Here is a 26,303-nt window from a genome sequence, read left to right as displayed (position 1 = left end):
TCGAAGCTAGAACAAGCAATCCTAAAATTTGTATGGAACCACAAAAGACCCTGAATAGCCAAAGTAATATTGAAGAGGAAGACCAATGTGGGAGGCATCACAATCCCGGACTTTAACCTCTACTACAAAGCTATAATCATCAAGACAGCATGGTATTGGCACAAAAACAGACACATAGACCAATGGAATTGAATAGAGATTCCAGAATTGGACCCACAAAAGTATGGCCAACTAATCTTTGACAAAGCAGGAAAGAATATCCAATGGAAAAAAAGACAGTCTCTTTAACAAATGGTGCTAGTAGAACTAAACAGCAACATGCAGAATGAAACTAAACCACTTTCTTACACCATTCACAAAAATAAACTCAAAATGGATCAAGAACCTGAATGTGAGACAGGAAACCATCAAAACCCTAGAGGAGAAAGCAGTAAAAAAACCTCTCTGACCTCAGCCGCAGCAATTTCTTACTTGACACATCTCCAAAGGCAAGGGAATTAAAAGCAAAAATGAACTATTGGGACCTCATGAAGATAAAAAGCTTCTGCACTGCAAAGTAAACAATCAACAAAACTAAAAGGCAATTGACAGAATAGGAAAAGATATTTGCAAATGACATATCGGACAAAGGGCTTGTATCCAAAATCTATAAAGAGCTCACCAAACTCCACACCCGAAAAACAAACAATCCAATGAAGAAATGGGCAGAAGACACGAATAGACACTTCTCTAAATAAGACATCCAGATGGCCAACAGGCACATGAAAAGATGCTCCATGTCACTCCTCATCAGGGAAATACAAATCAAAACCACACTGAGATATCACCTCATGCCAGTCAGAGTGGCTAAAGTGAACATATCAGGAGGCTCTAGATGCTGGAGAGGATGTGGAGAAATGGGAACCCTCTTGCACTGTTGTTGGGAACGCAAACTGGTGCAGCCGCCCTGGAAAACAGTGTGGAGGTTCCTCAAAAAATTAAAAATAGATCTACCCTATGACCCAGCAATAGCACTGTTAGGAATTTACCCAACGGATACAGGAATGCTGATACATAAGGGCACTTGTACTCCAATGTTTATAGCAGCACTTTCAACAATAGCTAAATTATGGAAAGAGCCTAAATGTCCATCAACTGATGAATGGATAAAGAAATTGTGGTTTATATACACAATGGAATACTACGTGGCAATGAGAAAGAATGAAATATGGCCTTTTGTAGCAACATGGATGGAACTGGAGAGTGTTATGCTAAGTGAAATAAGTTATACAGAGAAAGACAGGTACCATATGTTTTCACTCTTATGTGGATCCTGAGAAACTTGGCGGAGGACCATAGGGGAGGGGAAGGGGGGAAAATTAGAGAGGGAGGGAGACAAACCATAAGAGGTTCTTAAAAACTGAGAATTAACTAATGGTTGGGGGGGGTGGGAGGGAGGGGAAAGTGGGTGATGGGCATTGAGGAGGTCATCTGTTGGGATGAGCACTGGGTGTTGTATGGAAACCAATTTGAGAATAAATTTAGTAATAAAACAAAAACAAAAACAAAAAGAAATAAAGCACAGACCAAACACTGAGACAATCACTGAATAAGACAGTAGATCTGGAGATAATATCCAGAATGCCCTCTAGAATAACAAAGTGAGGTTAGGGTACAGGGATTCTGGAATGAGGATATCTAATATTAACCTAGTTGGAATTCTAGTAAAGAAGAATAGAGAGAGAAGTGAAAACAACATTTAAAAATAAGGAAGATCTGGGGTGCCTGGGTGGCTCAGTCAGTTGAGTGTCCAACTTCAGCTCAGGTCATGATCTCATGGCTCGTGAGTTCAAGCCCCACGTGGGGCTCTGTGCTGACAGCTCGGAGCCTGGAGCCTGCTTCGAATCCTGTGTCTTCCTCTCTTTCTGCCTCTAACCCACTCACATTCTGTCTCTGTCTCTCTCAAAAATAAATAAACATTTAAAAAATTTAAAAATAAGATCTTTTTCAGAATTGCTGAAATATATGACTTCATAAATTGAGGAAGTATATCAAGTCTCAAGCAAAATAAATAATAGAAATTAACATCTAGACAAATCCTAATGAAACTATATCACAGACTTAGATCCAAAAGTTAGCAAGAGAAAAAAGTTAAATTGTCTTAAAAAATTTTTTTAATGTTAATTTTCGAGAGAGAGAGCAAGTGGGGGAGGGGCAGAGAGAGAAGGAGACATAGAATCCAAAGCAGGTTTCAGGTTTTGAGCTGTCAGCACAGAGTCCAACACGGGGCTTGAACTCACAAACTGCAAGATAATGATCTGAGCCAAAGTCAGATGCTTAACCGACTGAGGAACCCAGGCGCTCCTAAATTGTCTTTTTAAAAAACTGACGAAAAGGTGCTTTCTAATTATGACAATATAGGCCAAAAGCACCTGATTTTATGTGGTGTGAATTCCTACAAATCAGTAGGAAAATGAGTGATATCTATATAAAAAGGTGTTAGTCATCACTAATGATTGTAAAAATGTAAATTTTAATTATACTGAGTGATTGCTGCACAGCCAATATTAAAAAGACCAACGATATCTATTATTTCTGAGAATGTAGGATTGGAACTCTCCTATATTATTTCTGGGGATGCAAATAAATACAACCAGTTTGGAAAATTATTTAGCAATAACTCTTTCAACTCCTAAAGTTGAGCATATTTGCATGATCTGTGCTTCAGTAATTCCACTCCTACATTTACATTTGACAGAAATGCAAGGATATGTTTCCTAAAATACATGTATAGGAATGTTTACAGTAGCATTATTCTTAGTAATCGAAATGAAACATAACCACCGGGACATCTGGGTGGCTCAGTTGGTTAGGCGTCAGACTCTTGATCTTGGCTCAGGTCATGATCTCTGGGTATGTGGGATCAAGCCCTGTGTTGGGCTCTGTGCTGACAGCAAAAAGCCTGATTGGAATGCTCCGTCTCCCTCTCTTTCTCTCTCTCTCTCTCTCTCAAAGTAAATAAATATTAAAAAAAAAAAAACTAAACACAAACCAAATGAATGTTAACAGTAGAAAAGAGAAGTAAATTGTGATAGGAGTAGAGTGGAAATTTAGCAATAGGAATGAACAAACTCCAGCAGCTAGTACCACGCAGATGGACATCACAGATCGAATGTTGTATGAGAAAAGCAATATACAAAGGCATGAATACTATATGATTTTATTTACATCAAGTTCAAAATAAGCTAAAGAATAATGGTTGGAATAATGGTTACCTTGGAAGAGGAAAGTGAATAGTTTCTAAAGAGGTTGCAGTGGGGGCATCTGGGCTCCTGGCAAAATGTGCTGGGTTGTAATCTTATGATTTGTGTACCTTTCTGTATGTTGATACTTCAAAAAGGTTTATTTTTTTAAAACTGAAAGATACTAACAGATTCCTAAAGGAAGAAATTTTAGGGTGAGCTAAGTGTGTGCCTTATGAAGTATGAAGAAAAAACCACTACGAAAATAAAAATGAAGAGGGAAGGAAATATGGATAGAGAAAGAAATAGATGTTACAAAAACAATGAAGCCAGACAAAGTTTAAGGAATAAAAGTGAAACTGTTAAGAGTAGTATTTAGTAAAATTTAAATAGAAGAAATTGAAGCAAGGCCAAAATTTGGGTCCTTGAAGAGGGTAATAAAACAGATAAGACTTTAGGGAAATATTCTTATAGTAAAAAAAAGTAAAGGTACAAACAAGCAATTCTAGGAATTTAAATAGATGTTATAGCAATGGATATGTAGATTTTTTTAAGTGAGAGAATACACGAGTAACTTCATTCAAATGAAACTGAAAACATAATGGAATTGTTCTTTGAAAAGAAAGTATTTTAACTGACTAGAAAAAAAAATTCTTCAATAGACTCAGAACTAACTTTTAAAAACATGAATCAATGAGCGATAAAATATCTTTTCATGGAAAACCAGAGGCAAATGATTTTCTAGACAAGTTCATGCAAACCCTCAAGTAGCACCTAAGTCCAATTTTATAAGTCTAAAAAGAGAGAAGCCTAAAATAAAACAAAAGGCATTACTCCAGCCCCCAACAGTCACTTCCCCCATGCCTGTACAGTATAAGAAAATAGAATTATAGACTGATATCATGTAAGAACACAAAGCAAAACATTAGCAAATTAAAGTTTGCAATAAGCATATATGTTCAAAACTATAACCAAAGTAATACAAAGAATATTTCAAAACCTAAGAAGACTTGACAGATCAGTAAATAAAATACTCTCCAGAGGGGGGAAAATAAAGAGCAAAGGAATGAATGAGCACCTGAACAGAAGAAGAACCTCAAATGTCCAATAAAGGTGAGAAGATCTTCCAACTCCAAACCACAAGGAAACCGAGCTTCACATATATAAGATTGCCAAATTTAAAAATTGTGTCAACACTAAAACTGTGTGATACAACATGAACAGTTTTCTTCCATTGGTAGGGTATAAACTGGTTTCATTACTTTGGAGAACAATTTGACCAAATTGGTAAATTTGAACACACGCACATTCCATTGCATGGCAGTTCAACTCTGAGATGTATCATCAAGAAGAGTGCTACTCAAAGCAGTGTCCTCAGATAGATATGACTCTGCAAGTTGTCCTGACCAGTCCATGCAGAAATAAAAACAAAAACTTTAGAGTAAGCATTTAGAAGCTTTGATAGTAATTTGACATTGCAATGTCATCTATTTTGTGTTTTATGAAAGTATCTGTCTATAGCCAATTGGAAAACTTACAAATCCTTCCTTGTAGATAGTTTTAGAAGCACAGGTCTGGAGGCACCTGGGTGGCTCAGTCATTTGAGCATCTGACTCTTGGTTGGCTCAGGTCATGATCCTAGAGTCATGGGATTGAGCCCTGTATCAGGCTCCATACTGAATGTGGAGCCTGCTTCTGATTCTCTCTCTCCTTCTCTCTCTGCCCCTTCCCCACTCATGCTTGCTCTCTCTCTCTCAAAAATAAATAAATAAACATTAAAAAAAGCACACTGCTCTGTATAACATTCATATGTGACTTGGGGGATATAGGCAATGATAATAGTTCATGGCACACTAGAGTAAATGCACAGTACTCTTTGTGCCCATGGGTAACTGTGTACTTCCCTTACCCCAGGCCCTACCTGGCCAACTTCAAGCCAAACACGGGCCATCATCTCTGCTCACTAACTAAAGCAGCCATGGCCAACAGAGGACCTGTGTCACGCTGGTTGGTGAGCTCTGTTCCAGCAACCGTCATACACACATAGGAGATATGCAAGAAGATATGTACAAGGATTTTCATATCAGCATCATGTATCATGATGATAATACTGAAATTGACTTAAATGTCCATCACATGCACCCACACACACACACACGCACACACACACACACTTATGAATTTTCTAATGTTGACTAAAAAAAGGGAATCAACAAAGTACATGTAGTAAAATGTACTAAATAATGTTTTAGTAGTTTAAAATTATATTAAATAAATACATAAAAACAGAGAATACACCCTATGAAAATATAAGAAAAGCAACAGGAAGACAAATATTAAGCTCAGGATAATGGATACCCCTGGTGGGAAAGAGAGGGAGGTGCACTGAGAAGGTAATGGAATATAAGAGAAGTACAGTGGATTTCAAATGTACTTGTCATATTTTATTTTCTTAAGCTAGGTTGTTTTTATATATTACAGTATCTTTAAAAATAGTTTATAGGGGTGCCTGGGTGGCTCAATCCGTTAAGCGACCATTCTTGATTTCTGCTCCGGTCACGATCTCAAGGTTTGTGAGTTTGACCCGCACGTCGGGCTCCACATTGACAGTGCAGAGCCTGCTTGGGATTCTTTCTCTCTGTCCCTCTCCGTCTGCCCTTCCCCTCCTTGTGCTCCTCCCTCTCAAACTAAATAAACTTAAAATACAGTTTATAATTTTTTGAGAGATAAGTTCCAGAGCAATAATTTGATAACAGGAACGTCCTACTGCAGAGTTCCATCACTTATGATAGAACATTGTGGGGTGTGGTTGTGGGATAAACAAGAAGCAGGGACTTGAGATGTCTTGATACAAATAGAATGTAGTTGTCAGCATCCTCCAACCTCTGCTTAAACAACTCAAACAGCAGGGGACTCACTTTCTATTAAGAGAGCCTGTTCCATTGTTGGGCAGCCATGGTTTTGAGCCAAAAATCAGCCTTTCAATGTCTTGATGGTCTTTGCCCATGTAGAATGGTTCCATTCTCTCTCCCTCCAAGTATCTGAAGACAACTTTTCTGTCTTCCATGGGTGTAGTCTTCTAGACTAAATTTACTCTGAAAGCCCCCTCTTTAACTTATTTATAGTTGATCTCACATCCTACTTCACACAAAAACAGAGGCCTTTGGATTTGAACTAGCTTCCCTAACCCAGCCTCCAAATGTGTGGCTACCTGCGTCAAGTTTCACAACCTCCCTTTCTGTATGTCAGAACAAATGATTCCCCTATTCAAGGGTGACGTTTCCTAGTACTGTTGAGTCCATCTTCTCCCATTTTCTCCTGTTTCATTGCTTACTCACTTTCTGGAATGTTTTAAACACTTTCCCTTTTAGTTTGTCTCCATTAATACAAGAAGACATTTTCCTTAAAGAAAAAAAAAATTAACCAATACAGTTGACATGGGAGTCTTCCTTGATCGCTCCAACCACATTTTTACTTCTGCCCAGAGGTAACCAACTTTATACTTTTAGTACATTCCATCATATTTTTCTCTATGTATGTGCACATATTTATATGAATGTGGAAACATGTACACTTGTGTGTGTTACGTGAGACAATAATTTATTTATTATCCAAGCTTTAAAAACCTACAATACTATGTACCCTGGAGAGCTTTCCATGACTATATATAGACCTCTCTCCTTTCTGTTTTTTTACTTTCTGTAAAAAAAAAACTCTTCTTTTTTTTAAATGTTTATTTATATTTTGAGAAAGAGAGAGAGAGAGCGCGTGCCTGTGTGCATGAGCAGGGGAGGGGCAGACAGAGAGGGAGAGAGAGAATCCCAAGCAAGCTCCGTGCTCAGTGTGGAGACCAACACAGGGCTCAAACTCGTGATGGTGAGATCACAACCTGAGCTGAAATCTAGTCGGTTGCTCAACTGACTAAGCCACCCAGGTGCCCCAAACTTCTACCCACCCCCTATTGATGGTTCTTTACTTTCATGGGATGTTTTATTTTGATATAATTTCAAAGTTACAAAAAAGTTTTAGGAATAATACAAAGATCCTATGTATACTATTTAACTAAATTCACTAGTCGTTAATATTTTTCCAAATTGCTTTGTCAGTAGTTCTCTCTCCAATCCCCCCTTCTGCCTCCTGTACAAGTCACATTTTTCTGAACCCTGAACCCTTTGAGAATGAGTTGAGGACATTATACTCCTTTATGATACATTTTTTTAAAAATTTTTAATTGTTTTATTATTTTTTGAGAGAGAGTAAGAGTGAGCATGAGTGGGGGAGCGGCAGTGGGTGGGGGGGGGGAGAGAGAGAGAGAGAGAGAGAGAGAGAGAGAGAGAGGAAATTCCAAGCAGGCTACATGGGCAGCACAGAGCCTGATGCATGACTCCATCTCATGACCGTGAGATCATGACCTGAGCCAAAATCAAGAGGTGGATGCTCAACTGACTGAACCACCCGGGCGCCCCCTCGCCCTTATGATATATTTTTGAATCTGTATTTGTTAAGAATAAAGTTTTATCTTTTATAACCACAATATAGTTAGCAAATAAGAAAATTTAAGATCGATATAAAACTAGTACTTAATCTATGACCAATATTCAAATTTGGCCAGTTGTCTCTGTATGTCCTTTATAATTTGTTTTATCCTCCTGGTCTAGAAAGTTGACTTGCATTTAGTTGTATCTATTAAGTTTCCCACAATTGGATTTCTTTGTCCTTTCTAAAATCATTTATGAAGATTCATAAAAACATTTATGAAGACTGGTTAGTTTTTTTTAAAAAGTCAGTTTATGGGGCACCCGGGTGGCTCAGTTGGTTAAGCATACAACTTTGGCTCAGGTCACGATCTCACAGTTTGTGAGTTTGAGCCCTGCGCTCGGCTCCGTGCTGACAGCTCAGAGCCTGGAGCCTGCTTCATATTCTGTCTCTCCCTCTCTCTCTGCCCCATCCCCACTCATGCTTTGTCTCTCTCTGTCTAAAAAATAAATGAAACATTAAAAAAATTTTAAAAAATTAAAAAAAATAAATAGTTTACATTTAATTTTGGTTTATGTCTTTGAGAGATTGTCTGATAGCTCCTCACTATTAGATTCACGTTATGTATTTTTGGTGGGATGAACACATAAATGATTGGTCTTCGTTTCTTACATCATATCAGCAGGCATATGACATTGGTCTGCACATTTATTGATAGTGTTACTTCGTTTCCTTGGTTGAGGAAGTAGTTGCTACGTTTGCCTTTCCTTGTTTTGTTTTGTTTTTTAAATGTTTATTTATTTTGAGAGAGAGAGAGAGAGAGAAGCAGAGAGAGAGAGGGAGACAGAGAATCTGAACCGGCTCTGTGCCGACAGCAGTGAGCTCATTGCAGGGCTCAGACTCACAAACTGTGAGGACGTGACTTGAGCCGGAGTCAGACCCGTAGCCAATTGAGGCATCCAGGTGCCCCTCTTCTTCTTATTTTTTCAAACAGCAAAATTACTATTAACCTTTTGTAAGTAGTAAAACAATGTTTTGTAACGTATTTTGAAACCATGGAAATAACCATTCTGATCTTTACATACTTTCCCTCACTATAAGGAACAGTTTTTTCCTTTTATTTATTAAGCAAGTACCTAAGGATTTCATTTACTTCAGTTTTTTATTTCATGTTTTTATTTATTTCACATATTTTATATAACATATATTTATTTTATATTTTTACTCATAAACTCTTAATATCAGTATTCTTTGGATGCACGGACTCTCCCAGATTTGTGATTTTATGATTTGTGCCCCTTCAGGCTGCCCTGTGTGTCCCTTATGTCCTTCATATCCGCATTTGAATGTTTCTTCCTTTCTGGCATGAGATGTTTCTGGCTCACCTTGAACTTCCCTGTCCTACTTCTGTAATCTGCCATTTCTACCAGGAGAACGGTATTCAATATTTAGTGGAGACTAGTATTAAGAATTCAAGGTCAAGCACAAGGTGTGGGATTCTTTTGCTGCTAGGTCTCTTTCGCAAAACACCATTTGGAAATGAATACACAAACATGTTTATTTAAATATGTATCTGTATCTGTTTCTAGATCCGTAAGTTCATACTGATGCTTCCAATTCCTGTCGAATACCACAAGGTTCCTCCCAGTCTGACCCCACTCTGTATTTGCAACTCCCTTCTCCAACACTGAGAAATCTGCTTCTGCGGTCCTCAGTGTATATTTAGTTTCTCAACCTTCTAGTATACAGAAAGTAGTTTTACAACTGCTTACCCACACTGCTATGGAAAAACAAGAATAATAAATGTCTTTAGATTGAGGTAATTTCGTTCAAGTGAGGTCTGTGGACTGATTAATGTCGTACCAATGTTAATTTCTTGTTTTTATAATTATATCAGGGTTTTGTAAGATGTTACCATTGAGGAAATGGGTAGGGATATAAGGAAACCCTTGTACTTTTTTTTGCAACTTTTCTGCAAGTCTATTATTATGCAAAATAAAAAGTCATAAAAAATTACGAAGGTTGTTTCCCCCCCCTGCAACACACACACTTTGAATATGATTATATTTTTCTTTTTTAAAATTTTTTGAACATTTTAACTTATTTTTGAGAGACAGAGCGAGTGTGAGCAGGAGAGAGGCAGAGAGCGAGAACGAGAGACAGACAGACAGAATCTGAAGCAGGCTCCCAGCATCAGCACAGAGCCCGACATGGGACTCGAACTCACAAACCGTGAGATCATGACCTGAGCTGATGTCAGACACTTTGCCAACTGAGCCACCCAGGAGCCCCTGATTATATTTTTCATTTGAGGTTACCATGGGGTTCATTTAATTTTGTTCTGTTTTAGGGTTTTTCCCATATTCTCATGGATACAATTTTTTTTCCACTCAATTTTTTGAGCATGTAAACTATTGATGTGGTTGAAAAACTAATAATTATTAATAATATACCTAGACAAGTATCATCCCTCCCTATTCCTTCCCACCCTATCTCCACCTATCCCCTGTAGTATATAATTTTTTTAGTTTCTGACTTATTCTGGTATTTCCTGTTGTAAAAATAAACGTGCTTTTCTTATTTCTCTTTTTTACACAAATACACTACAGGTACATCTTTACACTTTGCTTACTTGACATCTGTCAATAAATCTTTGATGTCATTCCCTGTCTGTTCATGGGTATCTTCCTTATGCTTTTATGCAGCCACTTGTTATTCCATTTTGAAGAAAAACATTTTAAAATGTGAGCATCTATGTTGTATGCAATGTTTTGTAATTATCGGTAATGCTGTAATTCACAACCTCATTTGTAGATACTCCTGTAGTGTTTGAAGTTGTATCTTCAGAGTCAAAACCTAGAAGAGAGATTTCTGGCTCAGAAATCAATCCGGGCACCAGGGTGGCTCAGTTGGTTGAGCATCTGACTTTGGCTCAGGTCATGATCTCTTGGTTCGTGGGTTCGATCCCCCTGTGGGGCTCTGCACTGGCGGCGTGGAGCCTGCCTGGGATTTTCTCTCCCTCGCTTTCTGCCCCTCCCCCACTCACACTCTCTCTCACAAATAAAACATTAAAAAAATAAATGTAGTTTTCTTAGATATGGCCAATTTCCCTTTGAGAGGGTTGTGTCCTTCCACATTCCCACCAGTGAACTGGGCTGTCATACATTCCATTTTTGCCAGTTGAATGGGTGAGAGAGAAATGGCCTATCAGTGTTGTTTCAATTTGCACCTCTCTTATTATTAATAAAATATCTTTTCATCTGTTTAAGAATCATTTTATATCTGGGTGTTTTTTGTCTTTTGTTTTTGTTTTTTTTTTTTTTTTTTTTTTTGAAAATCAGCTGTCTTTTACCCATTAAAATTTTTTTCTATTAGGGTTTTAGATCTTTCCCTCTCAATTTTAAGAATTCTTTTTCTAAGGGTGCCTGTCTGACTACTCGGAAGAGCATGCAACTCTTGATCTCAGGGTCATGAATTCAAGTCCCAGGTAAGGTATAGAGATTACTTAAATAAATAAAAACTTTAAAAAAAGGATTCTTTCTCTATATTAATTATTTTAGTCCTTTCTCTGCAATGAATATTGCAAATAGTTTCTTGTAGTTTATCACCTACTTTTAACTTTGCTTACAATCTTTATTGCTATGGAAAACTTCTTTTATTTTTACAAAAGCAAATGTATGTGTCTTTTATTACCTCTGGATTCCAATAAGCCTTTCATTATACATTAGAGAAATTCATCCATCTTATATTCCAATACTTGTAAAGTTTCAGTTTTACATTTAGCTCTGTGATCCATTTGGAGTGAAATCTTTTGTATGATGTAAAGTATGGATCTAATATTATCCTTTTGAAAACACCTATCCAGTTCTCACAGGTCACTTATTAAAAAGTACGTCTTTCATGTTTCTACTAGGTCTTGAGTCTATTCTGATATTTATTTTTCTTTTAAAACCATGACTGTTCCATACAACACCCAGTGCTCATCATGACAGGTGCAATCCTTAATCTCCATCACCTATTTCATCCATCCCTCTGCCCACCTCCCCTCTAGTGACCATCAGTTTGTTCTCTAGAGTTAAGAGTCGGCTTCTTGGTTTTCTTCTCTTTCCCTGCCATGTTCATTTGTTTTGTTTCTCAAATTCTGTATAGGGGCAAAATCATATATCTGTCTTTTTCTGACTTATTTTGCTTATCACAATACTCTCTAGCTGCATCCACTTTGTTGCAAATTGCAAGATTTCATTCTTTTTCATGGCTAATATTCCATTGTGTGTGTGTGTGTGTGTGTGTGTGTGTGTGTGTGTATGTGTGTGTGCGCATGCCACACACCACAACTTCTTTATCCACTCAGCAGTCAGTGGACATTTGGGCTGTCTCCATAATTTGGCTATTGTTGATAGTGCTGCTATAATCACAGGGGTGCATGTATCCCTTTGAACTAATGTTCTTGTATCCTTTGAGTGAATACCTAGTAGTACAATTGCTGGATCACAGGATAGTTCTATTTCTAACTTTTTGAGGAATCTCCGTACTGTCTTTGAAAGTGACTGCACCAGTTTGCCAAAACCATGATTATTAATGTTTGGTTTATTTGAACTCTCCAGGCTGCAGAGACACCTTTTTTTTTTGTTTGTTTATTTATTTTTGAGAAAGAGAGAGAGAGCATGAGCAGGGGAGGGGCAGAGAGAGAGGGAGACATAGAATCCAAAGCAAGACCCAGACTCCGAGCTGTCAGCACAGAGCCCAATGCAGGGCTCAAACCCATGAACCATGAGATCATGACTTGAGCCGAAGTTGGGCACTTAACCAACTGAGCCACCAAGGCACCCCGAGGCTGCAAAGACATCTTAAAATTTCCCACAATGTTATTTCTGATAGTTTTGCTTTATATGCTTTGATATTTAGTGCCTACAATTCGTGTCCACTTTCTTTTCACTGTGAAATGAACTTTCCCTTGAGTTCCATTAGTCTGACATGAATATTGCCACCACCCTGTTTATTTGTTTGTTCACACTGGCCTAAACCTTCCCTGTAATTTGGGTTTTACCTTCTCCTATCATTGTATTTCACATGCTTTTTGTAAAAAGCACATAGACGTATTTTCTTTTTAACCCAATCTTTAAATTCTCCGTTCATTAAGAGTAGAAATTCATCCATGGTTACTTATAGCCAGTCTGCTAGCTTTCATCTTACTTTGGATTCCTTGCTTCATGCTTTCTCACTTTTTATGCTTTCTTGCTGGGGTTTTTTTTTGTTTGTTGCTCTGAAATCATTTTAATTTCTAGGTTTTTAGGGGCACCTGGGTGGCTCAGTCGGTTGAGTGTCCGACTTCAGCTCAGGTCATGATCTCACAGCTCATGAGTTTGAGCCCCGTGTTGGGCTCTGTGCTGACAGCTTGGAGCCTGGAGCCTGCTTTGGTTTCTGTGTCTCCTTTCTCGGCCCCTTCCCTGCTCTCTCTCTCTCTCTCTCTCTCTCTCTCAAAAATCAATAAACATTTTAAAAAAATTCTAGCTTCTTAATTATCAAAGTCAAGAATGAAAACACATGTTATTACTTTTATCCCTTCCTTTTTAGAAGTGTGTTTTCATCAAATACCTTTATAAAGGGTTATTCCTTTAAAATGCAGTCTTCTATTTTTTTTTTAATGAAAGGACTGCTTTTAAAAAAGCATTATTTGTTTTGTTTTGTTTTATTAATTTTTCAGGTCTTCTTTGTTAAGGATATAGAAGAAATGTCCTCTTAGTGTGACTATTTCCTTTTTTTATTTTATTTCAGAAAGAGTGTGTTAGTGGGGCAGGTGCAGAGAGAGAAGGAGAGAGAGAATCTTAAGCAGGCTCAACACTGAGCATTGAGCCTGAAGTGGGGCTAGATCTCATGACCCTGAGATTGTGACCTGAGTGGAAATCAAGAGTTGGACACTCAACCGACTGAGCCACCCAGGTGTCCCTTAATGTGACTAATTCTAGATGACATAAGGAGCAGGGATCTCATGAAGATACAAGAGATTCCATACTGGAGCTGTTTCATCATCACTAGAAAATGTTTGTACACCTTTATTCCCCCCACTGTGTCCTGTTTTAAGAGCAATAACTCCTTTGTCACCATTGCTCTCTTTGAAGTGAAGTATAATCCTCAAATTCCCTGAACATGTTTTAAAAAGCATACAAATGGTACAAAATTAAGTTTTTAAAGGAATAAGTGAAAAGTGCCCTTTTGAAGTCATATTATGTTCTTTCCCCTTACAAACTCAAAAATAAAAATATTGGCTTACTTAGCGCCTTTGATCTATTCACTGTTAGTTTCCTTTCTGAGGCACTGTGATTTTACCCAACAGAATGGTTATTTTGGATTTATATTCCCAAAGCCTATAAAAATAAGAATGTCCAACCTAACGATTCCTTTTATAAGCAGTAAAACAAAAGTGGGAAGAAATGAGATAGACAATAGGTTCATCTGTGATGCAGAATTATGCATAATCACATTACATGTGTAAAAACTGGAGAGAGAGAGAGGCATGTCTCTATTCTAGCCCCCCTGAAGGGATGGTAGGTGGGCACAGTGAAAATTCTGGTCTTTTAGAATAATGTAGATTTAGAATGTTATGACCAGAAGGTGTTAGATTTTTGTTGTACATTATACCAAATGTCTTCTTACTAAAGCAATTTTGATTCTTCCTGTACAGTGAAGATAGAGATATCTTTATTTTAGTGTCTCAAATCATCCTTCATGCACCATCTGAGTAGGGCTGATGGCCACAATCTCTGCAGCATCTGAGGTGCTGGCCTTCATTAACTGGTCCAGCTTCAGCGGAGGTAACAGGTGGCAACACAGAGTTTCTTCTGTCACCTGTTTGATTCCCTGTCACTCATACCCACAAAATATCCCACAGTGCGTGTGCATTTTCCCTTTGAGCTCAACTAATTTAATGTAAACGAATTCAAGTATTTCCATTTTTTATTTTTATTATATATATTTTTAACTTTATTTAGAGAGGGAGGAGGAGAGAGAGAGAGAGAGAAAGAGAGAGAGAGAGAGAGAGAGAGGGAGCACACAAGCAGGGGAGGGGCAGAGAGAGAGAGGGAGAGAGAGAATCCCAAGCAGGCTCCGCACTGTTAGCATGGAGCCTGATGCAGGTCTCAAATTCATGAACTGTGAGATAATGACCAGAGCCAAAACCAAGAGTTGGTCACTTAACCATATGAGCTACCCAGGCACCCCTATTTCCACTATTTTAAATATTTTTTCTGTTTTAAATCTCTACACCCAATTCAGGGCTCAAGCTCAACCCTGAGATCAAGAGTCACATGTGCTACCAACTGAGCCTGCCAGGCACCCCTCAAATATTTCCATTCTTTTACCTTAGCTGAGGGCACTAGGTTTTCTCTGTCACAAAATATGTTAAGGAACAGGAATGACTACAAGAAATATCTTGTCTACAGATTTTTTGGGAAGGTCGGGTACATAGGGAGACCTCAGGGAAGATGATGATTAAGTGGTTGGGCTATGGAGAGAGATAAGAACTACTTTCCTAACCTGGAGTCAAAGAGTCAAGTTATTAGCAAAGTAGGAAGCCTGGAGAGAAAGGATCCCTGTTCAGCTTTCTGCTTGGCCACAATCTTCTGATCCCTGTCTCCCTCACACTCAACTTAGAGCAGGACCTAAAGTTGAGCCAGCTCTAATCCAGAACCCCTAACACTGCCAGGATAAGTTGCCTCAGAAATTTCTAATTACTTTTGTAAACCCTTCCCCAACCCTGCCACGTGGGGACCATGAATGCTGGGGCAGAAGAAAACCCATAGCTAGAGTAAAGGCCATGTCCAAGGGAAATTTTTAAAATTATTTCTAAACCTTTGAAATGGGAGGTATCTGCAAAGTTAAAATCTGTGTTTTCCATTTCTGCGTTCACTGACTTGAGACATATTTCATACAAGTACTAGAAAGCAGCATTTGTGGGCTGTTTTTTGGGGGTGGGTCCTTCCCTGGCCTAAGAAATTGAAAAAGAGCATGCCCATCAGGGGCTCTAGCAATAGTGTCACTGAGATGGAGAAGTTGCTGGTGTCCTCCCGGCCCCCTGTGTGTGTGTGTGTGTGTGTGTGTGTGTGTGTGTGTGTGTTAATTCCCAGCCTTGCAACATCTACCAGGATTCATTTGTCAAACAGTAGGTTTGATAGTATTTTCTTAGTGGATTGGCTGGACAGTTCAGTTAGAACACAAACTGTATCCGTGTGCGTTACAGATGGGAAGAAGTACGAGCATGCTCACCAGCCATAGGGTTGGGTTTGGAAAAGGAATTGAGCCCTTTGGTCCAAATCTTGGGTGGACATACCAGTAGAGCCCTAATCAAGTATCCCAAGTCCTCAGCACAGGGCCCAAGGACCCTCCGCATTTCTGGGTCTTATTTACCAACAGTGGATATGGCAAGAAGAGGAAAGAGTAGGTCAGACTAACAAAGAATATGTGCCTGTTGATAGTCTACATCACATGACACAAAAAATAGCCATAGGATCAGGAAATGAATAAACAAATCCAGAGTCCAGTAACTTCCTTTAAGGATTAATGAGATAAATGGGAGAATTTATAAACTACACTGCCAGGTGTTCAAAGTTGTAAGACAGGCAGGTACTGGGGTTGATGAGCATTTGTTGCCTTTTACTGGAAATGGTAATAGAAAATGTCTACCATCATTTGGAAAAATAGATGCTAGGCTTCCTAAAGCCCTTCTGATATCTCTTTGTACATTAGTTTTGTGGCTGAGAAGAAAGAGGCTCAGCAGGATTGAGGCTATTCAAGTGCATAGAGCTAGCAAATGTCAGGACTCAGTTCTAAACCCCATTCTTTGAACCTCATGCTCTTTCCACTTCGTTATTCCACCTCTCAAGACCAGGCAAAGTTGAAAAATAGTAAGTCTATAGAATTTTAATCCACCCCTTGAGATTTGTATTAAACCTAACCAACAGGTTTTCCCCCCAATAACCATACTCTCTTTTCGAATATAATACCCTCCTTTTGGAACATAATTATTCGATTATTGCAGATGCTTTGGTGTGAAGGTGTTCTTGGAAAAACAATTACCAAGGGAGGAAACATGAGGGAGAAAGCTTATAAAATGTCCTAGATGAGGAAACTGGGTGGCTTTGTCAGTGGAGCATCCGACTTTGGCTCAGGCCATGACCTCACGGTTCGTGGGTTTGAGCCCCGTGTCGGGCTCTGTGCTGACAGCTGAGAGCCTGGAGCCTGCTTCGGATTCTGTGTGTGTGTGTGTCTCTCTCTCCCCCTCCCTATTTGTGCTCACTCTCTCTCAAAAATGAACAAATGTTTAGAAAAATAAAAAAATTCCTAGATCTATTACCTGCTATAAACTCAGTTCATCTGCATTTCTTGATAAGCATGGGATCTTCTCTGTAATGGCCAGACTGTGACACTGTGTATAAGTAGGAGAAATTAAGAAAATTACTGAGGAAGGTGGTGCTGTGGTAATTCAAAATGATTTGTGGTAGCCATGTGTTCTTGCACTGGCTGTAGAGAAACAGGGAGACCTGGTGGTAGGCTGGTAGGTGTAACAACATACTCAATTATTGGTAGAAATTTTGAAAAACAATGTGCAAATTAGAGCAAGGCATAGATCCCCATAAAAGAGAAGCCCTCTGAGGAGCCCTGAGAGGATTCTGCCTCACGTTGAAGCCATGTGGGAAGAGACCTTGGTGATGTTGCATGAAGTAGGGTTCATTCAGCAATTGACCACAATACCTATGTAATGGATGGGTCTCCTCTGCCTCTTCCAAATTGTGGTTATTTGGTATTTTTTTAAATACACAAACAGAAGATCATATGCTTTTGTTGAATCATTACCGGTCTTCATACACAGCAAAACCTTGCTTTGCAAGTATAATTCCTTCCAGAAACATGCTTATAATCCAAAGCACTTGTATGCCAAAGCACATTTCAAGAACCATTGGCTCAGTTGTGATCATGTGACGTTCGGTGTCATGTACTACTCATATTGCAAGACATCGCTCATTTATCAAGTTAAAATGTATTAGAAATGTTTGTTTGCCTTGCAGAATACTCACAGAACAAGTTACTCACAATCCAAGGTTTTGTTGTACTTTGTTGTATGGGAAAAACTTGATCAAATTGGGGAACTGAAGAATGCCAACGTATAGGAGCTGCAGTTAATCAGGAAGAGGAGAACAAACACAAGGTAATGAAATCTAAAATCTAATTTCTCTCTTCTTCAACAAGAGGAACTATATGTTATTCTTTCCCTACTCTTGTCACATATTCTGGGATGGTGGTGCCAATTGGTCAATAAGATAATAAACAGTTATCTGCTATTCTGCCTTTTAGTCACAATAGAGGTAGAATAGACAAGAATTAACTGCATCAGTTGCCAGAACAAATCAATCATCTTTTCAAAATTTCTCTCTATTACATCCAGTGTCTACAACAAATATATGATCTACTCTTGTATACAACCCCAAATACCTAAAAGAAAATTTTAATTTTGTCCTTGGAATCGACATCCCTGTGAAGTGGGATTTGGGAGTTCACTGAACTCAGAAGTATGTTCCTATAATCTGCTCTAGAAGTTTTTCTTTCTCACTTACTATTAAAAGACTTTCCTCATCCTTGATGAGGTCTTGTCCTCATCCTACATGGATATATACAAGATGTGCAAATGAGTTTCCTTTTCAGCCACTTCAGATGGGTAGTAAACTGTAAGCAATTCTCACGCAATCTAAAGGAATCATACCTTTATGTCCTTGATCTTGAATGGAAATGTTTGATTTTTGCATCAGTTATGGAGAATAAATGTGAAAGTGATTGAATTATTGAACTGTGCAAAGTGATGAAATCAATTACTCTAGTGTTTTGTGTTATAGAAGAAAAATACTTGGTATGCTAGCATCTCGCAGCCTGGTATGGTTATGGTACACCAGGCATGGTGTATGGTGTAAAATAAAGGGGGGAGAGGGCAAGAGCAGATTTCTCTGAAAGTGAAGGAGTAAATTTTAGGTTTGGATCAATCCAAGCAGATTAGATGAAGAACTTTCCAATTTGTGCCTTATTTTTGTGACTTGTTACCCCTATCATTGCAATCAACTCTCCCTGTAGGCTCTGAAGACCACCGCCAGATGAGGGGATTCCACACTGCTATCACCTCTACAATGGTTCTCTTCAACCCAGTCGATTCTTATAGTAAATCTGGGAAGAGATGTGCTGGCCACAGCTAACTATCCCGTCCCCTTTCACTGCATCTGACTTTAAACCACCCGTGAAACAGATGTGATGAAATTCATGAAATTTACTAGGTGCTATTTACTTTGTACCAAATATGTGAGTTACAGACCCAGAGAGGGCCATTTGTAAGGTGATAAGTGACATGTTAAGAGTTAGGCTCGTTAATATACATTATACTGTTAGGAACTATGCAAACGGATGCATATATGGATATGCAGGTGTATAATCCAAACTGAGCATATCAAGGGCCTCCCATCATAAACAAACACAAGGGAAAAGATGAAATAACTAGTTGACAGCAAAAATTCTTTGGTATGAGTTCACAGTGGTATACTCTGCTCCTTTCTTTAAATGAATTTCCTGGTAAATTGGGAATAAAAATAACTCTTTTTTTTAACGTTTATTTTTGAGACAGAAACAGAGCATGAGTGGGGGAGGGGCAGAGAGAGAAGAAGACAGAGTCCAGAGCAGGCTCCAGGCTTTGAGCTTTTAGCACAGAGCCCGATGTGGAGCTCAGACCCACGAACCGTGAGATCATGACCTGAGCCAAAGTCGGACACTTAACCAACTGAGCCAGCCAGGCACCCCAGGAATAAAAATAATTCTTGAAAGCATTTTTGCACCCCAGATCGATCGATCATCTATCTATATATGCTTTGATATAACCGCTCCACCGTCCACATAATTTGGAAACAAATAGAATTAGTAAGGGACAAATGGAACTGTAGGGGCGCCTGGGTGGCTCAATTAAGCATCCGACTCTTGATTTCGGCTGAGGTCATGATCTCATGGTTCATGAGCCTCAGCCTGGCATTGGGCTCTGTGCTGACAGCGTGGAACCTGTTTGAGAGTCTCCCCCTCTCTCTACCCCTCCCCCACTTGCATCCTCTCTGTCTCTCTCAAAATACATAAACTTAAAAAAAATGAGACACTGTAAACTCAAAAAGAGTAATAAGCTGGCCGTATCAAATGAAATGTGACTATAACGTTTCATAATGGGGAAAATGTTAGCGAATAGGTTACAGAGTGATGGCAAATCGTCTTCCGACCGGCCAGACATTGGGTGATCAAAGGTATCAACACGTATCAGACAATAACCAGTCATTTTAGCTTGCAAATAATGTGGGAAGCGAACCTTTAGAAATGTCAAGTGACCAAACAGGTATGTGCAGAAATTAACTTTTTTTTTTTATTATATATCATATAATGTAGTAGTAAAGTTTGAAGTGCATGAATAAAAAGTTAGTGAAATTACAGGAGGAACAATCTATAGAGCGATAATAGGTGCATTCCTTGTGCATCTGAAAGGAAAAGAAAAAAGAGTTTTCACTCATTTTGGCCTAAAACTTAGTGTCAGGTTCCCAGGATTCTGACATCAGAACCCGGATAACGCTGATTAGAACCATAGGGGCTTTACAATAAAAGCTAAAATATTGACCATATGATGGCAAAAAGTCTTAGTTTGTGGTTAACTGATTCTCTTCTAGCTACTCTCTGATGAAGTTGGTGGCGCTGTGGAGGAGGACCGCCGTCTCCTGGACGAGGATCGGGACCGCTCGGCGTTGTAGGTGACATGCTTGTGGTAGTTCTCCATCTGAGCCTCCAGGACATCTCTCTGCTGCTGCCTGATGGTCTGGCTGATGAGCCCAGGGAGGGCGTGGATGCTGCCAATCAAAGTCTCCAGTTTCGTTTCCACGGTAACAATCCTCTTCTCAAAGTCTTCGCTCCGCTCATTTAGGTCGGAAATCATGTCATACATGATGTTCTGGGTCTGCAAAACAGGGCGGACACGGGTAGAGCAACCAGGAACTCAAGGTTTCACGACACTTGCCCAGGAAGCGAGCTGTCTGCTCTCTTCAACCCTTTGTTGAAGCTGTCTTGTTTCCCTCTAGAGGGCCGCCTGGGTGGCTCATCCGGTTAAGCGTCCCACTCTTGATTTTGGGTCTGGTCATGATCTCACGGTTCATGGAATGGAGCCCAAGGTTGGGCTCCGTGCTGCCAGCGAGGTGCCTGCTTAGGATCCTCCCTCTCTCTCTCACATTCTCTCCCCCCTCCCCCCCCCCCCCCCCGTTTGTGCTTGCTTTCTCTCTCTCGCTCTCAAAATAAATTAAAAAAAAAAAAATAACAAAATGTGCTCTTAGCTGCTTCACAACCTCTTAATGGTGATAAATGAACCAACTGAATAAGGGAGTTACTGTTCATGATACAGGCACCTCATTTGAGTTTGGCCACGGAGACAGAGTGCATTAGCTTTATTTTTTACTACATAGTCTGGAGGCTATGTGAACAACATCCATTCATTCAGAAAATACTGAACCCCTATGGCATGGCAGCCCTAGAGCCGTATTAGTAAGCACAGCACTAAAGAAATACTTTGAAAGGAATAGTGTCTTGCCTCATAGATATATTCCTGAGATGACATTATGCAGTATATATTTATCATATCAATTATATATCTAGTAAAATGTTATATCATATTATTTCCAAGTGGTCTGTTTTATCATTTGACCTTACAGTGATGTAGAAGTCTGCCCCATCTTTGTTCAAGGTGTGTCTACAGGAGAGCCACGTTTGTAAATATTAATCGAGAACATCTTTCAGTCTCATATGTGCTACCCACCTTAAATGTATGATATATGTATGCTGTCCTACAGGTAAGTTGTTGAGGATGTCACTACCTTCTATTCATAAGACATCAAATATTCAGGTGCACCTGGGTGGCTTATTCGGTTAAACATCCGACTTTGGCTCAAGCCATGATCTCACATTTCATGAGTTTGAGCCCCGTGTCGGGCTCTGTGCTGACAGCTCAGAGCCTAGAGTCTGCTTTGAGTTCTGTGTTTCCTCTCTCTGCCCCTCTCCTTCTCATGCTCTGTGTGTGTGTCTCTCGCTCTCAAAAGTAAAGAAACATTTTTTTAAAAAGCATCAAATATTCAACATTTACATGTTTATATAGTATGTTATTGATATACATGAAAATGAATATGATTTACTTGTGTTATTTTATGAGACTAGGACAAAGAGGTGTGATTTTCATAGATGATATTGGAAGCTTTATAAAGAACATAGCTGATTTATCGAACAAACAACAAAATGTATTGAGAGAGGCCCCTTAACAACAAATGCTTTTAAAGGGGCGCCTGGGTGGCTTGGTCGGTTAAGCATCCGACTTCGGCTCAGGTCATGATCTCACGGTTTGTGAGTTCGAGCCCCGCATTGGGCTCTGTGTTGACAGCTCAGAGCCTGGAGCCTGCTTCAGATTCTGTGTCTCCCTCTCTCTCTCTCTGCCCCTCCCCTGCTCATGCTCTCTCTCTCTCTCTGTTTCTCAGAAATAAATGTTAAAAAAAAAGTTTTAAAAAGCATTTGTGTTAAAAGGCTAAAAACTTCCATATATGCTATAATACCTCTTTTGGACCTAGCTCAGGAAAATGGAAGGTCACTGATGACAAATACTCATATTTAAAAAAAAATATATCTGTTTAGGAGAGCCTGAGTGGCTCAGTCAGTTAAGTGTCTGACTTCATCTCAGGGCATGATCTCATGGTTTGTGGGTTCGAGCCCCGCATCGGGCTCTGTGCTGACAGCTGAGAGCCTGGAGCCTGCTTCAGATTCTGTGTCTCCCTCTCTCTGCCCCTGCCCTGCTCACTTGCTGTCTCTCCCTTTCTGAAAAATAAATAAAATATTAAAACAAATTAAAAATATTTGTTTAAATGTTTATTTTGAGAAAGACAGAGTGTGAGTGGGGGAGGGGCAGAGGGAGAAAAAGAACACACGTGAGAGAACATCTTAAGCAGTCTCCGTGCTTAGTGTGGAGCCCAACGCAGGACTTGATCCCATGACCGTTGGGATCATGACCTGAGCTGAAATCAAGGGTCGGATGCTTAACTGACTGAGCCACCCAGACAGCCCTAAATATTCATATTTTTAAAGTGGAATTGACTTGAAAGGGACAACCAAAAATCAACCAGATAAATCTTATAAGTGTGAAAGAGGAATCTGGGAACTATTAATGTCCTTTTAAAAAGTAGTATGATTTTTTAAATAATGAAAAAAGAATCATAAATTATGAAAACTGATTCCCTTTTTTTAAAAAGATGACGTTCATGTTCTTAAAAAACTATTTCATAGTCTTCTGAGTTGGCTTAAAAGTAAATAAAAAACAATAATTTTATCAATGAGTCCTATGGAGCCCTGAAGGTCATGGTCAAACCCAGGATGCAGTTCTCCTCTCAGAGGGAGGAGAGTGAAGGACAAATATGAAACCCAATGGTATTGTCTCATATTCCATGTACATTTTCCATGGTACTTTCAAGTCACTGTAAGTAGGAAGGCTTTTAGAATGGGGTTTGAATAATTTATATAGGGAAAGAGCATGTGAAGAAAAATCTTTTAAGGTGGACCATCATGTTAGGGCTAATTGTTGGTTTGATGTGCAACACAAAGTTGGGGTATCCTCCTCCCAGTGCATTATCAGTCACCGTGCAGGGCTTCATTCCAACACACCTCACCATGAAGGCTGAGACCCCCATGCTTACCTTTGCTAGGTCCACCAAGGTGTTGGCTTGGTCATTCAGTTTCCTCTGCTCCATTTTTACACTTCTTAATCTAAAAGACAGAATCTCAAGTCAGAAGGGTTCCTTCCTGTCTACTGCTGTCATAACGCCTTCCAAAGAGCATGCATAAAATCGACAAGAGCAAATAACTGCATGGATAATGCCTTGAACATTTGGGGGTCAAGTTCAAACTGGTTATGTATCTGGAACAATGAGAAGCATGCTTCCCCAACACCGCAAAAAGGAAAGGAGAGAGAGAGAGAGAGAGAGGAGAGTAAGAGATGAGGTGTCCTTAGGACAACTATTTACCAGGGAGTTAAAAGTTGAATCAGGAGAGAGGCTCATAAGGACTTAACCATATGAGAAAAGCCAAAACATTCCTTAAAATCCCAGTATCATTTCAAATAGACATAGGAAGAAATAGGCAAAGCGACTAGACTTTCATCAATGTTGGAGCAGTGAGCACCTTCCTATGCCTACATGACTAGATACACAGGATAGCCCTGTTCAGTTTGAGATGGATTGGGTTAGGTATTTGAACCTGATGAAAACACAGTGATAAGTGAGATTCTTAGTAGCAAAAATAAGACTTTTATTCAACCAGCAGCAAGAGAACCCAAAACACATAAGTCTCTTATTCTTCATTGTGTTTTGCTCGACTTTTATCTTAAACTGCCATCGAATTTGAAGGGAAGCCAGGCCATTTCCTTGGGAGAATTTCCCTTAATTTTTTTCTTGTAGATAAAAGTCAGCGGACAATTAAAATGTCTGACAGATGGGGTTTCTGGTTGTAAACTTACTTTTAGATGCTTTTAAATATCAGTGCATATATCTGATTGACAGTCAAAACACTGCTGTTAAAAAAAAAAATCTTTCTTAAGGATGACTTTTACTAGTCCTTACTTTATTTACTATAATATTTTTGAAAACATATTTATTGGGTGCTTACTCCCTACCAAGAAATTAAGATTTTCCAACAGGAGAAAAGGGGTTGTTTGTTCTTTAAGCCAACAATCCGAGCCATGCTCCAAATGAGAAGCACATTTCTCTTGGGTACTTAGTTTAAAAACAAAAAACAAAAAACAAAATCCATGCTAACCTTATTACCTGTAAATGACATGTCATTTACAGAGTATAGTGTCAATGTTGGAGAGAGTAATCTTTATAATTTCCCAATTTCAACGAAAGGTAGTTACAAAAAAAAAGGATCAAAAATTCACAGGGCAAGATTTTACTGCCAGGGAGATTTTTACAACAAATGTTCAGTAGTGCGCAGTGATTTTGTTTTGAAACTACGCTATGCAGTATGTCACCAAGTCTGCTTGACAGTGAAGACAGACTTCCTTCTGCCAGTATGGGTTTAACTGACACCTGCCTATAACATGATATTTAACAATGTAAAACAGCTTAAGGTTATCACTTGCCGTTGCGAGTCTGTGTTTCCCTATTAGAATGCTTGGAACTAAGTTAATTGGCTCTTTTCTACACTATTATAGAGATGGACTGGGTGTAAGTGTAAAAGGAATTTACAAACAGGTATTCGAATCTAACATGTTGTTGAGATAGGCTTCTCTAAGTACTCACAAGGATTACAATTCTTGATGTACACCTTTTAAAAACAAGTCCCCTTCCACCCCTCTCCCCCCTGCAAAAAACAAAAACACAAAAAACAACCCTTTAAACATGTGTGAGGTCATTCTACAGAAATGTACTAGAGAGAACAACAGTGTCAGATGTGGACTCCCTTCTCCCTGGCCCTATTTGACCTTCAGTTTCTTAATGTATGAAATGAAGTGGGTTAGGATAGGATGGTATTTCTAAAGTGCTGTATTTGTATCGACAGAGGTGTTCGAGGTGGCTATGTGATACTCGAACCAGAAGACATTAAATACTAAACCAGATGGAGAGACAGGTACTCCCTTTTATCCTCTTCCAATTCTTGATTATTACAAGAAAAATGTCTCAGGCTGGTCCTCTCCTGTTTTTATCTCCCAACACCTGCTCTTCTCTCCTTTTTGAAAAGAGAGCAGGATTTCAGCTGAGCGCTTCCTGCATGCAGCAGTTCCGTGGCTAGAATTCAACGCCAGTGTTTCAAATGTTGGTGGATGCGACCTCTCCCTCTCTTTGCTGGGAGCAGGAGCGGCTTTTTGTTTTTGTTTCATTTTTGTTTTTGTTGGGTTAGCCATTTTGTGATAATGATTTACACCAAGCTTTATTTTCAAATTCAAGGAATGGGACCCTTAGCACATGAATGACTCAAGTCTGGGGAACCAGATCAGAAGCCTCCAACCACTTGGGAGTGCAGGCAAGGCCCTGACGTTGGCAAGCCCAGTGAAAGGGCCAGTGCGTGTCCCTTAGCTGAGGTGGGTACTCTGCTCTTGAATTACCATATATTATGTTTCTGACAGTAGAATTTTGCCCAGTTGTTGTTTTTTTTTCCACTAATCTGGAAAGCTGACATAGGGTAGCCCCCTATTGAATCAGAATCCCTTTAAGCTCCTTGAACTTAAATCATCTTGCCTTGCTGTTCCTGAGACTGTACCCTAGAACTGGTAGAAAAAGCCTACTTAAAGCTGCAGCTGCCAGAATAAAAGGTAACATGCATGTGTATTTTACTTTCTCCCCACCCTCCCCCGCCCCCCGCAAAAAAAAGAAGAATAAGGAACGTATGTTGACTTCTTCCTTGTGAACTTCACTTATCACAGGAAAGTATCATGATTTTGGATCACATTTCCATAGCAGCAATCAGACTACTGAAATTCACAAATAAAGGACCCGCTTGGTGCATGCAGCCGGTAGAAAATTCTGCAAA

At 39.3% G+C, this 26,303-nt stretch overlaps 1 protein-coding gene across 2 annotated transcripts in view; it reads right to left on the bottom strand.

The window, feature by feature from the left end:
- Positions 1–20,105: 20,105 nt before the first annotated feature.
- KCNN2 (potassium calcium-activated channel subfamily N member 2) overlaps positions 20,106–26,303 on the bottom strand; it is a 471,433-nt gene continuing 465,235 nt past the window's right edge. For both annotated transcript variants that reach the window (XM_045486026.1, XM_045486031.1), the window contains 2 exons: positions 23,474–23,543; positions 20,106–20,709 (listed from right to left, as the gene is read on the bottom strand). In XM_045486026.1, the coding sequence (XP_045341982.1) occupies positions 20,422–20,709; positions 23,474–23,543 (358 nt within the window). In that variant the 3' untranslated portion in view covers positions 20,106–20,421. The remainder of the gene's footprint in view (positions 20,710–23,473; positions 23,544–26,303) is intronic.

This window comes from Leopardus geoffroyi, chromosome A1 (genome assembly GCF_018350155.1).
Source record: "Leopardus geoffroyi isolate Oge1 chromosome A1, O.geoffroyi_Oge1_pat1.0, whole genome shotgun sequence".
In the NCBI taxonomy this organism is placed as follows: Eukaryota; Metazoa; Chordata; class Mammalia; order Carnivora; family Felidae; genus Leopardus; species Leopardus geoffroyi.
This window is presented reverse-complemented; position numbering and strand designations above follow the sequence as displayed.